The 16,725-nt window shown below is 42.0% G+C and overlaps 1 protein-coding gene across 1 annotated transcript in view; it reads right to left on the bottom strand.

Annotated features, from left to right (window-relative positions):
• PDILT (protein disulfide isomerase like, testis expressed) overlaps window positions 1–16,725 on the bottom strand; it is a 96,842-nt gene that overhangs the window by 32,234 nt on the left and 47,883 nt on the right. Inside the window, exons 3-4 of the mRNA XM_090277788.1 lie at window positions 12,658–12,864; window positions 5,253–5,386 (exon numbers count right to left, since the gene is read on the bottom strand). Of these exons, the coding sequence (XP_090133914.1) occupies window positions 5,253–5,386; window positions 12,658–12,864 (341 nt within the window). The remainder of the gene's footprint in view (window positions 1–5,252; window positions 5,387–12,657; window positions 12,865–16,725) is intronic.

The raw sequence follows: 16,725 nt of genomic DNA, 5'->3' as shown, positions 1-16,725 counted from the left end.
GAGGTCTAAGCCCCAACTGGGCTTCCCAGCTTACAGCAACAGAGCAGAAAGTAAAACAGCATCTGGCTCTAAAAAGTGAAAAGCCACAAGTTTTGATTTTGTTTGTTTGTTTGTTTGTTTGTTTTTGCTGGCCTGACAAAAATAGCTAGAAACAATGAGCTCTTAAAGGGCTCATGTACAAAAATATATCAGCACCCACTTACCCTGGGCTGTAGCAGAGGGAGGGAAAAGAGGACTAGAGATACTTAAGAAGAGTTTGGGGTGGTGACTTTGAGACGAGAACTGAGGGTCCCAGTGCTGACTCATTCCCCATACTGCAGGCAGACCACTCCCCTACAAGTTGTGCCTTCAGGTATTAATCTACCCCACCCTTGGTGCTTAAGCTTGACAGCTTTTCACAAATTGAATACATTAACAACTAAAAAAGAGAGACAAAGGCAGTATATCTCTGGTAGTCTCCAACAGGCTGCCTAGACCCAGACTGGGAAACAATCTGATGCCACCAGGGGCAGATGCAGGAAGTGAAGACCAGTCTAAGAATCAGCAACAAACAAGTAGAGTCACAAAAATGGGGAGACAAAGAAACAACACCCATCAAAAGGAAAGGAGGAATCCCCAGAAAGATTGCTAAATAAAATAAAGGAAAGCAAACTATCAAACATAAAATTAAAAATATGGATTATAGGAAAGTTCCATAGGCACAGCGAGCTTAAAGAGAACTATAAATAACTCCAGGGGAACTTTGAGGAACTTATTGAGAATTATACCAGCATTAAAAAGAACATAGAAGCTCTCAATAAGAGCCAGGAGGAAATGAAGAATATAATTTCTGAATTGAAGAACACAGCAGAAGGAATCAAAAACAGGCTGAAGGAAGTAGAAGATCAGATCAGATCAGTGATCAGAAAAAAACAGATTTGACCTCAAAGGCCATAAAAAGAGACAAAGAAGGACATTTTGTAATACTTAAGTTAGGAATCCACCAAGATATAACCCTTGTGAACATATATGCACCAAATATAGGAACACCCTAATGTATAAGGAAAATCTTGAAGAACTTCAAGAAGGATAATGAGAGCAACACACTCATAGTACAAGACTTTAACACCCCATTGCAAACAATGGATGGATCTTTGAAGGAAAGAAACACCAAGGATATTGAGGCAATGAACAATACTCTGGATCAAATGGAGTTAATTGATATATATATAGAACTTTTCATCTCAAAGAAGCAAAATATACATTCTTTTCAAATGCACATAGAACTTTTTCAAACACAGACTACATGGTAGGACACAAAACAAGCCTCAACAAATTCAAGAATATTGAAATTATATCAAGCATCTTCTTAGATCACAAAGCCTTGAAACTGGAAACCAACCTCAAGGAAAAAATTCAAAAACATTCAAACTCATGGAGAATAAATAACATGCTATTAAATAATGAATGGGTTAACAATGACATCAAGGAGGAAATAAAAAAGTTTCTGGAAACAAATGATAATGAACACAAAACAGCCTAAAACCTATGGGACAGAGGGAAAGCAGTCCTGAGAGGAAGTTTCTTAGCAAAACAGGCCTAACTAAAAAGGATGGAAGAATCCCAAATAAAAAATCTAACTCTACAGCTACCAGAACTAAAGATACAACAACAAACAAAGCCCAGACAAAGTAGAAGAAAGAAAATCATCAAGATCAGAGCAGAATTAAATCACATAGAGACTAAACAAAATATTCAAAAGATCAACAAAAGTAGGAGCTGGTTCTATGAAAAGATTTTAAAAATCGACAAGCCTTTAACCAGGCTCATCAAGAAAAAAAAGGAGAGAAGACCCAAATAAACAAAATCAGAAACAAAAGAGGAGAAATCACAACTGACGCCACAGAAATACAAAGGATTATAAGAATCTATTATGAACAACTGTATGACAAGAAATTTTACAACCTAGATGAAACAAACAAATTTCTGGAAACATATAATCTTCCAAAATTGAATCAAGAAGAAGCAGAAAGCCAAAACAGACCAATAACTACTAGTGAAATTGAAGCAGTAATCAAAAAACTCCTGGCACAAAGCCCTGGACTGGATGGCTTCACAGGTGAATTTTACAGAACATTTAGGAAAGAACTAACTCCCATTCTTCTCAAACTATTCCAAAAAAGCCATGAAGAGGTAAAACTCCCAAACTTTCTATGAAGCCAGTATTACTCTAATTCCAAAACCAGGTCAAGACACAACTAAGAAAGAAAACTATAGGCCAATATTACTGATGAACATAGATGCAAAAATCCTTAACAAAATATTGGCAAACAGGATCTAGCAACACATTAAAAAGATTATACACCATGATCAAGTGGGATTCATTCCAGGGATGCAAAAATGATTTAATATTTGAAAATTAATAAATGTAATACACCACATTAACAAAATAAAAGACAAAATTTACATGATCATATCAGTAGATAGTGAAAAAATATTTGATAAAGTACAACCCCCATTTATGATGAAAACACTCAGCAAAATGGGAATACAGGGAGCATATCTCAACATAATAAAGGCCATATATGAGAAACCTGAAGCCAACATCATACTCAATGGACAAACTGAAAGCATTCCCTATGAGGTCAGGAACAAGACAAGGATGTCCACACGCTCCACTCCTAATCAAGATAGTCTTGGAAGTCCTAGCCACAGCAATCAAACAAGAAAGAGAAATAAAAGTTGTACAAATTGGTACAGAGGAAGTAAAGCTGTCATTATTTGCAGATGACATGATAATGTACATAGAAAACCCTATAGATTCCATGAAAAAACTACTCAACCTAGTAAGTAAATTTGGCAAAATATCAGGGTAAAAAGTCAATATTCAGAAATTGAAGGCATGTTTGTACACCAACAATAAAATATCAGAGATAGAAACTAGAAAAATATCTCATTTACTATGGTAACAAGAAAAATAAAGTACCTAGGAATAAACTTAACCAAGGAGGTAAAACACCTGTACTCAGAAAACTACATAACACTGAAGAAAGAAATTAAGGAAGATACAAATAAATGGAAGCAAATACCATGTTCATGGATGGGAAGAGTCAACATTATTAAAATGTCCATACTACCCAAAGCAATTTATATTTTCAATGCAACCGTTATTAAAATACCAATGATATATTTCACAGACCTAGAACAAATACTTGAAAAATTCATATGGAACCAAAAAAGACCCCGAATAGCCAAAGCAATCTTTAGACAAAAGAACACAGCAGAAGGAATCACAATACCTGATATCAAACTATACTACAAGGCCATGGTAAACCCAACAGTCTGATATTGGCATAAGAACAGACATATAGATCAATGGAACAGAATAGAGAGCCCAGAAATATACCCAGGTATATGGCCAACTTATATATACATATTTAAAATGCAGTAAAAAGAGCCTTTTCAACAAATGGTGTTGGGAGAACTGGACAGGGACATGCAAAAAAATGAAACTAGACCATCAACTTACACCATACACCAGAATAAACTCAAGATGGATCAAACACTTAAATGTAAGCCATGGCACCATAAAATACCTAGAGAAAAACATAGACAGGAAAATTTCAGATATCCCATGTAGCAATATTTTCACCGATATTTCTCCTAAGGCAAGGGAAATAAAGGAATGAATAAACAAATGGGACTACATCAAACTAAAGAGTTTCTGCTCAGCAAAAGAAAACATCAGCAAGATGTAAAGGGAACCAACCACATGGGAAAATATATTTGCCAATGATTCCTTAGACAAGTGATAGATTTCCAAAATATATAAAGAGCTTATACCACTCAACACCAAGAAGACAGACCCAATTAAAAAATGAGCAAAGGACCTGAACAAACACTTCTTCAAAGAGGACAAACAGAGAGTCCATAGGCAGATGAAAGAATGCTCAACATCACTAGTCATCAGAGCGATGCAAATAAAAACCATAATGAGATATCACTGCACACCAGGCAGAATGGCCATCATCAAAAATTAACAAACAAGCCATGACTGCTGTGGCTCAGTGGATTGAGCGTCAGCCTGCGAACCAAGTGTTGCTCGTTCAATTCCCAGTCAGGGCACATGACTAGGGTGCACATCAGGTCCCCAGTTGGGGGCGTGAGTGAAAGCAACACACAGTGATGTTTCTCTCCCTCTCTCCTTTCCCCTCTCTCTAAAAATAAACAGATAATTAAACAAATAAATCATTAAATTATTTTTTTAAAAATCAACAAACAACATGTGCTGGCAAAGATGAAGAGAAAAGGGAACCCTAGTCCACTGCTGGTGGGGATGCAGACTGGTGCAGCCACTATGGAAAACAGTATGGAATTTCCTCAAAATACTAAAAATGGAATTGCTTTTTAAACCAGCAATTCCACTGCTAGGATTATACCTGAAAAATCCTGAAACATCAATTCAAAAGAACCTATGCACTCCTATGTTCATAGCAGCACTATTTACAATAGCTAAGTGCTAGAAACAGCCTAAGTGCCCATCTGTAGATGAGTGGATTAAAAAACAGTGGTACATTTACACAATGGAGCACTATGCAGCAGGAAGAAAGAAGGAACTCTGCCATTTGCGACAACATGGATGGAACTAGAGAGAATTATGCTTAGTGAAATAAGCCAGGCAAAGAAATAAAAATACTATATGATATCACCAAATACAGGAGACTAAGAAACAACACAAATAAATGAACTAAGTTGAACAAGGAACAGAACAACAGTTATCAAGGGGAGGGGGGAGGGAGAGAAGGGGGATAAGTAAGGGAAGGGTTTAGTCAAAGAACATGTATAAATGACTCATGGACATGGACAACAGGATGGGATATGACTGTGAGAGAATGGATGGGATGGGTGGAGGGGAGCAATGGGGGAAAAATGGGACAACTGTAATTGAAAAACAATAATAAAAAAAGAGAGAAAACAATTTGTAAACTATCATTTGGTTCTGTTCTATATAGACACCAAAATGATCAGTTATATTATCAAAACCAAATCAATCTCCTCTCTCCATTCCTGCCCACCATTCTAATTCACTTTTCCTACCACGTTTAGCTTCCATTTTTTCTTTATTCATTTTAGCAGTTAACTCCAGAAAACCAGCTCATTAGAATGGGTATGGAATGAACCCAAGTGTGGGACCTTTCCTTACCCCACTCCCCTCCCAGACATAGGATTTTGTACCAGTTGAAAAGCTGCCCCCTGCCTCTTGAACTCAGTACCTGGAATAAGCCAATAATGACCAAGGGCCTGGCTTTCACAAACTCTACAACCTGCTGGGTGTCAGTGAACAAAAATGCTTTCTGGCTAATTTGTCTTCTCAACCAAACGACCAGGGCAGCAGATTCAATCACTCCTGGAGACAGAGAGAAAAAGTTAAATGGTTCCCATAGAAGTTTTCTCTTGAACTGCAGCAAGGCCTGTCTTTAACAAGTTTAATACACAGAGAAGCTCCTTATTTGGGGCTTCCATCCTTTGAAGGCCATAGTCAGTTCTCCCACTTCTCCCCATCCAAGCCTCAGGGCATGAAAATGAACAGCAGGTAAACTATTTAGCACTTACCAAGAACCAGGCACTGTGCTGAGCACTGAGTGTTTCACATACATTACATCCCCACAACAACCCTGCCCAAAGAGACAGATATTAATATTATTACTCTCCCTTTTTTTGCAGATGAGGAAATTGAAAATCAACTTAACAATGTCTACCCCACTAGAAAACCTGGAGATCAAACCTGAAGGAATGAAGTCCAGCCTTCTCTTCTTATTCATCCTCCAAAGTGAAAGTAAAATAGGTTTTTAAAAATATATATAAATAAAATATATTTCCATGTCACTGGTTTTATTTTGCTCATTTGTGTTTTGTTAATTAGGTTCCACTTACGGGTGAGATCATATGGTATTTGTCTTTCACCGCCTGGCTTATTTCACTTAGCATAATACTCTCCAGTTCCATCTATGCTGCTGCAAAGAGTAGGAATTTCTTCTTTCTTTCTGCTGCATAGTATTCCATTGTGTAAATGTACCACAGTTTTTTGATCCACTCATTTACTGATGGACACTAAGCTGTTTTCCAGCACTTGGCTATTGTAAATAACACTGCTGTGAACATTGGGGTGCATAGGTTCTTTTGATATGGAATTCTTAGGGTATAATTCCAGCAGTGAGACCTCTTGATCAAAAGCCAGTTCCATTTTTAGTATTTTGAGGAAATCCCATACTGTTTTCCAGAGTGGCTGCACCAGTCTGCATTCCCACCAACAGTGCATTAAGGTTCCCTTTTCTCCACATTCTCACCAGCACTTGTTTGTTGATTTGTTAATGATGGCCATTCTGACCAATGTAAGGTAGTATCTCATCATGGTTTTAATTTGAATCTCTCTGATGGTTAGTGAGGTTGAGCATTCTTTCATATGCCTGTGGGCCCTCTGTATGTCCTCCTTAAAGAAGTGTCTGTTCAGGTCCTTTGCCCATTTTTTTAAAGTATATTTTATCTTTGCCTATTTTTTAATTGGATTGTTTGTCTTCCTGGTGTTGAGTTGTATAAGTTCTTTATATATTTTGGAGGTTAAACCCTTCTTTGAGATATCATTGGCAAATATGTTTTCCCATACAGTTGGTTCACTTTTCATTTTGCTACTTTCTTTAGCTGTGGAGAAACTTTTTAATTTGATATAGTTCCATTTGTTTATTCTTTCCTTTATATCCCTAGCCCTAGGAGATATAGCACTGAAAATATTGCTGCATGAGACTTCTGAAAATTTTGTGCCTATGTTTTCCTCTAAGACTTTCATGGTATCACGGCTTACATTTAAGTCTTTGATCCATTTTGAGTTTATTCTGGTGTATGGTGTAAACTGGTGGTCTAGTTTAATTTTTTTGCATGTCCCTGTCCATTCTCCCAACACCATTTATTGAAGAGGGTACTTTAACTCCATTTTATGCTCCTGCCCTCTTTGTCAAATAATAATTGACCATAGAGACCTCGGTTTATTTCTGGGCTCTATTCTGTTCCATTGATCTATGTGTCTATTTTTATGCCAATGCCAGACTGTATTGATAACAGTGGCTTTGTAGTATAGTTTGATATCAAGCATTGTGATTCCTCCTAGTTTGTTCTTCTTTCTCAAAATTGCTGAGGCTATTCAGGGTCATTTATGGTTCCATATACATTTTTGAAATATTTTTTCTAGATATGTGAAATATGTCATTGTCATTTTAATTGGGAAATCATTGACAGTGACCAGAGGGGAGAAGGGAGGTGGATAACGGGGGAAAGAAGGGGAAGGGTCTAGTCAAGGAACAAGTATAAAGGACCCATGGACATGAACCACTGGGTGGGGATTGACTGTGGAAGCAGATGATGGACAGGGCAGGGGAGAGCAATGGGGGGATAATTAGGACAACTGTAATTGAACAACAAAATAAAATAATTAATTAAAATAAATAAATAAAATATAAATCAAGAGACCAGTTAACTCTGTGACCTTGGGAAAATTTCATATCTGTGTCTCTAGTTCCTCAGTTGAGACACAAATGTATACTAAAGTTATAGATCCTGACTCTCATTTCTCAGCTATCCTGTGGGAGGTGTCAAGCACACAAAACTCTTAGCTTCTAAAATTCTAGGATATATTCTATATGTGGAGAGATGTAATGGCATGACAGAATGTACACAAGGCTACAGATGGACATGTGTTTGCTGAGATTGTCATTTCACATGATGGTGGATAATGAAAATATATCAAAGCCTACTACAGAATAGAATGAACACTTTAAATGAGTTTATGAGATAAAGCAACGTTTGTTGTGAGTAGCTTTGGGCTACATTTATTCATTCACTTATTCATTCTTTCCATCTTCATTCATTTGATTAATATGCATTGAGTGTCTATTAAGTTATCAAGTGCTGTGTTTGTTCTTGAGGATATAATAGTGAACAGAAACAAACACATTGCCACTGTTTTTCAGCTCTCATTCTGTTCAGGACATATACAAATTACACAGAAAAGTGTATAAGCACAACCAGATAAGTATTTGAAAGCAAAGTTCAATGAGCCAGTAGCAAAGATACATGACATAGACTGTGAAGTCAAGGAGGGTTTCCTGAAGGAAAATACTTAAAAGCTGAAAACTGAAGGATGCGTAGGAATTACACAGGAGGCAATAAGAAAAGGGAAAGGCAGAGCAAACAGCTGGTGCAAAGGTTCTACAACAGGACAGATTGCTCATGGAGCTTGATGAATGCACATTGAGTTAGTAGACCAACTAGAAAGGACTATTTTCAGTGTCTTTGCTTATTTCCTAAGAATATTAGGCTTTAAAAAATAACTTGTAATGAAGTATATTTACATACAAAAACGTGCAGAAATTATAATGTATAGTTCGGTGAATTTTCACAAAATGAACACACCTGAGTCACTACCACCCAGATCAAGGAGTCCCTCAGAAGTCCCATTGTGCCCACCTCCCAGACCCTGTCCATGTCCCCATCTAGAGGCAACTTCTGGTGATGCTGATTCTAGTCTGCCTGCTCTTAAATGTCATATAAATCATGCAGCATGTGTTTTCACACCTGGCTTCATCATGTTTATGAGATTCACCCATTTTGCCTGTACTTATAGATTTGTTCACACAGCTACTTAGCCTTCAGTTGTGTGTCCATTCCACAATTTATGAATCTGTTCTCTGTTGATGGGCATTTGAGCTGTTTCCAGTTTGGGGCTCTGCACTTCTGTTGGATATGTGCCCAGGAGTAGAATTCCTGGCCATAGGGGATAATGTATTCAGCTTTAGTAGATACAGATTAGACCATTTTTAAAGCCACAATGAGTCAGGCCTATGGAAGGTCATAAAAGAAGCATGTGGTGGTCTCAAGGGACAGAAAGGGTTGGGTGATGCTTCCTGCCACACTCAGAGCAAGGCACCCCACCCCACTGCAATCATCCACCCCCCCACCCCCCCACCCCCGCCTCCTGGATTTAGACCCAGGGCTGAGTTTCTCATTTTACAGGGTTCTGAGCCATATTTCAGGAAAATAAAAACTGGCACCTATCATAGAAACAAAGTTTCTCTTATAGGCTTTTGCCTGAAATAATTATATTGTAAGGGTTTTGAAAGGAGTGTGTTTTAAAATTCCAAAAATACCAAAACAGGTAAATAAAAACGCTGTGAATGTGTTTAACTTTCAGGTCCTCAGATCTGTCACTCTTTCAGACTGCACCTTGTGCCACTTTGCCGCTGTCCAAAACTTGGACCTCTTTCTCCCCCTCCCACCCCCTCACCAAGCTTTGCAGCTAACAGTCCCTCCTCTAGGTTGCCTCCTCCTAAGCTGTCAAGGACAACTCCTCCTGCTTATTCAATTTTCATTTGGGTCTTTTCTGACCCCTACCCCTGCCATCTTTCTCTATTTTATGGCCTGTTGTATTTTCTTCATTGAATCTATCTCTTTCTGAAATTTTGATGTTTGGCTAACTTGCTCAGTAGCTCTTGACATGTCTAGCTCACACTGGGTGCTCAAGAAGTCATTCTAGGATCAATAAATGAAGTGAATGAATCACTAGATAAGCTGGCTTGAGGGATACATGAATTGTTCCTCCTCTCTGGGATACATGAATTCCTTTTTTCCCTCTGGATCCCACGGGACTGAGGTGGTAGCTCTGAACTTGGCAAATAGTTCCATCCTGAGTACCAGAAAATCAGGCACTGCCCCTGTTGGGCAGGTGCATTCCTGGAGATTGGGTCTGAGCCAGAGCCCAAGGTGACAACTGAGGTGTGAAAGCTATGTCAATAATTGACTGGGGCCAAGCTGTGAATGCATCATTAACTGAGACTCTGGAGGCAACCTGAGTTTCCCTCCCTCCAGGGAGACAGCCAAGGCCAAGTCTCCCAACCACCAATCCTTGGAAACTAGAGAAGTTGTCTGACCCAACAAGAACTATACCCCACCTGCTTCCTCCACAGTTTTCACAAAAGCCACACTATCACCCTTCTTAGCTCAGGGCAGCCTTTTTGAGTTGGTGGAAGTGGCATCCACTATTCATCTTGTTTTGGAAATGAGATATTAAAAGGCTAGGTCAAGTTCTCATAGCTAGTGCTTGTCCTAAAATCCAGTTCCTGGCTCCATCCCAACATCCCACTGCCTCTTTCCCTGGTTGGGTGATAATACTGAGAAAGGAGGGAGATGGGTAAGCCCAGTAAAAATGTGGCTGGCTCTCTACCCCAAGCTTGCCTAATACAGGCCCTTGCAATTCCATCCCATTCAAACTCCAAAATGACTGTTAAGAATTTAAGTGTTCCAGGCACTGGACTAGTGTGAGGAAAGTAATCAGTTAATGATAACCAAACCTGCCACTTACTTAAAGTGTAGCACCACATTGTAGAAGGGCTCAGTCAGCTGCATCTCATTGCCAAATCTTGCGTGCCAGTTGGTTTTATAAATAAAGGTTTATTGGAGAGAGAAGAAAGTGGGCAATTGCTAAGGATCTGAGAGTTACCAGGACATCCATTTGCTCACACAGAGCTGCTTTCCCACTGCATCAACAGTTAAGCAGTTGTGGAAGAGATTGTCTGGCCCATAAGGCTTGAAATATTTACTATTTTCCCTGTACAGAAAATGGTTGTGGAGTCCATGGAACCTTGAAGAAGTTATTCCACCTCGCCGTGCCTCAGTTTCCCCATCTGTCAAAACACCTCTTCCACTGGGTTGTTGTGACATATGAGAAGGGACAAGAAGGGACAAGAACAGTGCCTGGGACCCAGTAAATGCTTCAGATACGTGGCATAGCTTGTGCCTTGCAAATTTATTCCATCTTCCTAGTAACCTCAGGAGATAGATATGCTCACCATCCTTGTTTTACAAACAAGGAAATAAAAATTCAACAGGAAGAATTGATTGTTCCTCAGGCACATAGTGAGAATCTGAGGCCAGTGTTGTCTGTGTTGACCCGCGACCTCGTGTGCTCAATAGACAAGACAATGAGGAACATATACAATTCTGTAAAGTGAGGGCTTGAAGTGGAAGCACAAATTCTGTGAAACCCATCAAGAGGGGCAGGTGCCCTGATCCAACCACACAATCAAGGAGGACTGCCAGGAGAAGGTGATGATGGAGTTTCCTGCAGGGCAGAGGAGGTCCCCATCACTGGCTTCTACCACAAAGGGGCTCAGACAGTGTATAAGTTGCCACATTGTCGCTTTGTTGTCACATTGTCACTTTGTTGCCACTAAGTAGAGTCAGGACTTTGACACAGTAACCTGAGACTTCTCATTTCTTGCCCCACCAAGAGCTGCTTACTTGGGATCAATAAGTCACCATTGTTGAGGGTGGTCATGCAGTCAATTTTCATGGGAAACAGCTGTCTCAGTCCTTCTCTCTCTGCTCCTGCCCTCTCTCCCCATCTATTCTCTTTCCCCATTCACATGCCACCTCCCACAAGCCCACAGGTCAGGTGCAATAGCACTGCCAGATCTCTTATGTAACCTTCCTGAGATCAGCACTTCTGTTGCACCTTCCTCTGGCCTGTGTGCCTTGTGCCTCCTTGTGTCTATTTTGAGACTGCAAGGCATCCTGTAGCCCCTGCAGCTAGTGGCAGTCCCTGGGTCTCTTGATTTTTGCAACAATACTCAAACAGGCTTATTGCAGACCTGCTGAACACCAGGCCCTGTAAAAGGCAATCTCAGTTTCTTGAGGTACAGTAATTCTGCACACATAAAATGGGAACATTCTACCAGCATAGTACAGGCTGTGCTGGGCTTATCTGTGCTCATTAGTGCTCACCCATTGTGCATACACTTATACATTCATATAGTTAACATCTTTTAAAAGTAGGACCTACCATGTGCCACACTGAGGCGCATAATTCTTCAAGCATTTTCAATATTAAGATAGGGCTTGAAACATGTTAAGTTTTCAATAATAGAGCATTAAATAAGTGAATGACTGAATTAATAAAATGTATCATGATACATTCACTCTGTCCCAGATCTGTCTCAGATCTGTCTTGTTCCATCATCTCTCAGTTTACCTTTTGGCAAACAGTGCTTCCTTGGCCTGGAACCAAAATTATTCTAAAATTATTCTAGAGAGAAGATTGAAGTGGAAGGGGGTTAGGTAAGTTAGGAACTCACTCTCTGGTCTCTGGTAGTTTATAAACCATGCATCTCACTAGCCCAGCTCTTGGTGCTTCTAGGACCCACCAGTTGAAATGCTAGCTATAGAGGGATGTAGCTTACATGCTCACCAAAATATGTCTTCCTTTCCTTATGGCCATCTCAGTCTCTTTATGACTGAAGTCATGTAACAGAATCTTGGTCAATGAAACAAAAATAGAAGTGATGTTTGCCACTTCCAGGCCTAGAACATGAATACAACCAGTGGTGGTTCTCTGCCTCCTTGCCCCAGTTGCTGACTGGATACAGAGGAAACAGCAGGTGATTCAGAGGCCCTAAGGGAAGACAAAGCCACAAACTGGAAGGAGCCCGGGTCTTGGAAAGACTGTGAAGAGCACAGTCTCTACTCTGGCTGCCAACTGAGCATTACACAGTAACAATTAAATTCATAATTCTGTTAAGCTACTAAAATGCTGGTGTTTATATGTTACCTTGACTGACATGCAGGCACCATTACCTTCACAGCTGATGGGCTCCAGCCTGTTGCCCTCAAAAAACAGCTTCAACTCCGGGACCTTCTGAACGTCAAATTCCTTCCGAAGTTCTTTCTCAACTGTGATGTCCACTTTGCCAAAGCCGACCCCATTCTTGCCTTTGCCCATCATCTCCACGGCTTTGCCCAGCTCCTCAGCTAGGTTTCTGGATTGCTTTGAGGATGCGTTGTCTGAAAGAGCCAGTGTGAAGCAGAACTTGCTAGAGCCTCTCCCCATTCCCTATTCCCAGGAAGCAGCTTGGTTTGGCTACGTAACTCCTGAGTCTTTCTCATACTCTGATGATACTGGGTGAATTTTGAGATATGTGACACGTAATTCATGAAGTTGCCACTTTGAGAGACACATGTTAGGGTTTTGGGGGGGAAGAGGTTTCCAGCATCACTGGAAACTATGCAGCTTTAGGCAACTTAATCTTTCTAAGCTCCAATGTCCTCAGAGTGAAGAGGGAAAATAGTGGCACCTCATGGAGTTGTCACAATCAAAGGATTTACTTAAAATCAGTTACATAGTGCTTATTATTTCTAAGAGATTTGCATGTATTAAGCCATTTAATCCTCCCAGTACATCTACAAGGTAAGTATTATTATCTCAATTGTATAGATGAGGAAACTGATGCACAACAAAATGACTTATTCACCCAAGGCCACGTTGCAGGCAGAGATGGAGCCAGGATCCCAACCTACGTGATTGGCTCTCTGACCTCCACCAGGCCTGTCAAACCCTTAGCATGTACTGTTATTATATATTAACATATTAATATTATATATAAATATATAATTTAATAAGTGTATAATATATTAACATATACATGCAAATACACCGCCGATATAGGCAACGCACGAGGAATGTATGAGGGTATCAAGAAGGCAACAGGCCCAATCCCCTCCAAGATCGCCCCCCTTAAGTCCAAGACAGGTGAGGTCATCACTGACCAGGAACAGCAAATGCGGCGGTGGACCGAGCACTACCTCGAGCTGTACGCAACGAAGAACACCGTAACAGACACTGCTCTTAACGCCATCCCAGACCTACCAGTCATGGAGGAGCTAGACACCCCACCTACTGCGGCAGAGCTCAGCAAAGCCATCGACCGCCTCGCTTGCGGGAAAGCACCAGGAAGCGACGGAATCCCTCCAGAAATCCTAAAGAGCGGGAAACCAGTCCTGCTACAGCCGCTCCACCATCTACTCTGTCGCTGCTGGAAGGAGGGTTACATCCCCCAGGATATGAGAGATGCCAACATTATCACCATGTACAAGAACAAAGGAGACCGCAGCGACTGCAACAACTACCGGGGCATCTCTCTCCTCAGCGTCGTCGGCAAAGTATTCGCCCGGGTCGCTCTTGCCCGCCTGCAGACCCTTGCTTCCCGCGTCTACCCAGAGTCCCAGTGTGGCTTCAGAGCTGGCCGTTCAACAGTGGACATGATCTTCTCCCTATGCCAACTGCAGGAGAAGTGTCACGAGCAGCATAAACCACTCTACCTCGCCTTTATCGACCTTACGAAGGCGTTTGATCTGGTCAGTCGAAGCGGTCTCTTCAGCTTGCTACGGAAGATTGGCTGTCCACCACATCTGCTTGCTGTGGTCATGTCCTTTCACGACAACATGCACAGCACGGTGTCCTACAACAGCGCAACCTCTGAGGCCTTCCCAGTCAGCAGCGGAGTAAAGCAGGGCTGCGTCCTCGCGCCTACGCTGTTCGGAATCTTCTTCTCCATGCTCCTCCAATACGCCTTTAAGGACTGCAGCGAGGGTGTCTTCATTCACACCAGATCCGATGGCAAGCTCTACAACCTGGCCCGTCTACGAGCCAAGAACAAAGTCAAAGAGGTGCTCATCCGTGAGATGCTCTTCGCCGACGACGCAGCTTTGACATCACACTCCGAAGAGGGACTCCAGCAGCTAGTCACTTGCCTTTCCCACGCATGCAAGGAGTTCGGACTAGCCATCAGCCTGACGAAGACGAATGTTATGGCTCAAGGCACGGGGACTCCCCCATGCATCACCATCGACGGGTACACCCTGGAGGTTGTCAACGACTTCACTTACCTCGGGTCCACCATCTCGAGCTCTCTGTCAGTCGACTTGGAGGTCAACCGGAGAATCGCCAGGGCAGCCACAGTTATGGCCAGACTGAACCGGCGAGCGTGGAACAATTCCAGCCTCACTGAGAAAACCAGACTGCGCATCTACCAAGCCTGCGTACTCAGCACTCTCCTCTATGGCAGCGAGACGTGGACCACCTACGCAAGGCACGAAAGGAAACTCAACAGCTTCCACATGAGGTGCCTGCGACGCGTCCTGCATGTCGCCTGGCAGGATAAGGTCCCCAACACCGAGGTGCTGAAGCGAGCCAATATGAGCAGTTTGCATGCAGTTCTTAGCGAGAGACGCCTCAGGTGGCTCGGCCATGTCAAAAGAATGGATGCAGGCCGTATTCCCAAAGACCTCCTCTACGGCGAGCTAGCAGAAGGCCAGAGGATGACAGGGCGCCCAAAACTGCGGTTCAAAGACATCTGCAAAAAGGACATGACACAATGCTCCATCAATCTCAACACATGGGAAGTTCAAGCAGACGACCGCCTAGCCTGGAGGCTCGCGGTCAGGCAAGGTACGTCACGTGCAGAGGCTGCGCGCAACGAGGAGGCGGTCCAGAAAAGATCGAGGCGGAAGCAGCGTCAACAGCAGCAACAACGGCCATCTGCCTTCACCTGTAACAAGTGCGGCAGGGATTGTCACTCCCGAGTCGGACTGCACAGCCATTCTCGGCGGTGCAGATAGACTCTCAAGAAGCTACGCCATCGTCTCTCGAGACGGACGGCTGCCGACGATAATGGCTACTGTTATTATTGTAAAATTTCTATGGTGAAAAATTACAGAGGAGCGAGAGGGAGACAGAACAAGAGAGCATGAGCACCATCTGGTGGAAAATCCTGGAGCCAACGGCCAAATTTGGCCCCAGCAGCCCTATAGCTGCATAAAATATGGTAGGGGACTGTCAAGTAAGAAAGGCCATAAGTGGGAACTGTGGGCATAGGGAGTGGTTATGATGCTTCCCTACCCCCTCTGAGCCCACCCCCTTGGAGGCAGGGTCAAAGAGATCTCACACTCTGGATTAAGATTTGTATAGTGACAGATGGTTACTAGGCTGGTGATCACATCATAATGTATTATAAATATAGAACCTCTATGTTGTACACCTGAAACTAACATAATAATTGTATGCCAACTATACTTCAATTAAAATTTTAAATTAAAAACAAGGACTAAAAGGCAGTCAAGTATGCCTTTCTACCTCCTGATAACATTGTGGCTACCTCATCTAGCCCCCTCACCACCTGATGTTTGAGGCAGGTCAGCCAAGCCAAGGCACCTTTTCCAGCCAGAACACTTTATCTGTTTCAAACACCCTTGTTAATCTGGAGCACTGAGAGAAACAGCAAATCACTTCCACTGTTGTGGACAAATTCCAGGTTCAACAAAACCCAGAAAAGCCAGGCCTGGGACAACCGGCGTGTGCCCTGTTGCCTGTCAGCACACCTGCTCCTGCAGTGGAACCTGAAAGTGAATGATTATTTTTATTAAACAAGCAACCAATGAATAGGAAGTAAGACCTTTCCTTCCTCACAGGTTGCTCAATACCTGTCCACTCCCTGCCTTGAGACCTCTCAAGTCTCAAAGCTTATGTCTTGCCCTGGCCAAATGGAAATGCTAGTTTGATCAGGGCATAGAGGCTCAGGTAAGATGATTTTAAAAATATCTCTATGCCTTAGTTTCTTTATCTATATAATGGGGATATGAATAGATCTTATACCATAGGATCATCCAACATAGTAATAGAAGGTATGCAAAGCTCTGGCACAGAAGTGTCCAATAAACATGAACCATTATAATGACATAGGTGGGCAATCTTAGGCCTTGCTCTTACAGACTCCTCTCTGGGGAGGGAGGGTCCTATGGACATGTCAGGATCCTCAGCAAATCTTCTGGTTCCTGTTGAAAGGAAGACAAGGTGACCAGCACCAAGTC

Source organism: Furipterus horrens, unplaced genomic scaffold (assembly GCF_987537825.1).
Source record: "Furipterus horrens unplaced genomic scaffold, mFurHor1.1.pri manual_scaffold_5, whole genome shotgun sequence".
Lineage (NCBI taxonomy): Eukaryota > Metazoa > Chordata > Mammalia > Chiroptera > Furipteridae > Furipterus > Furipterus horrens.
Note: the sequence above shows the minus strand (reverse complement) of the source record. Positions and strands in the feature narration are given on the sequence as shown.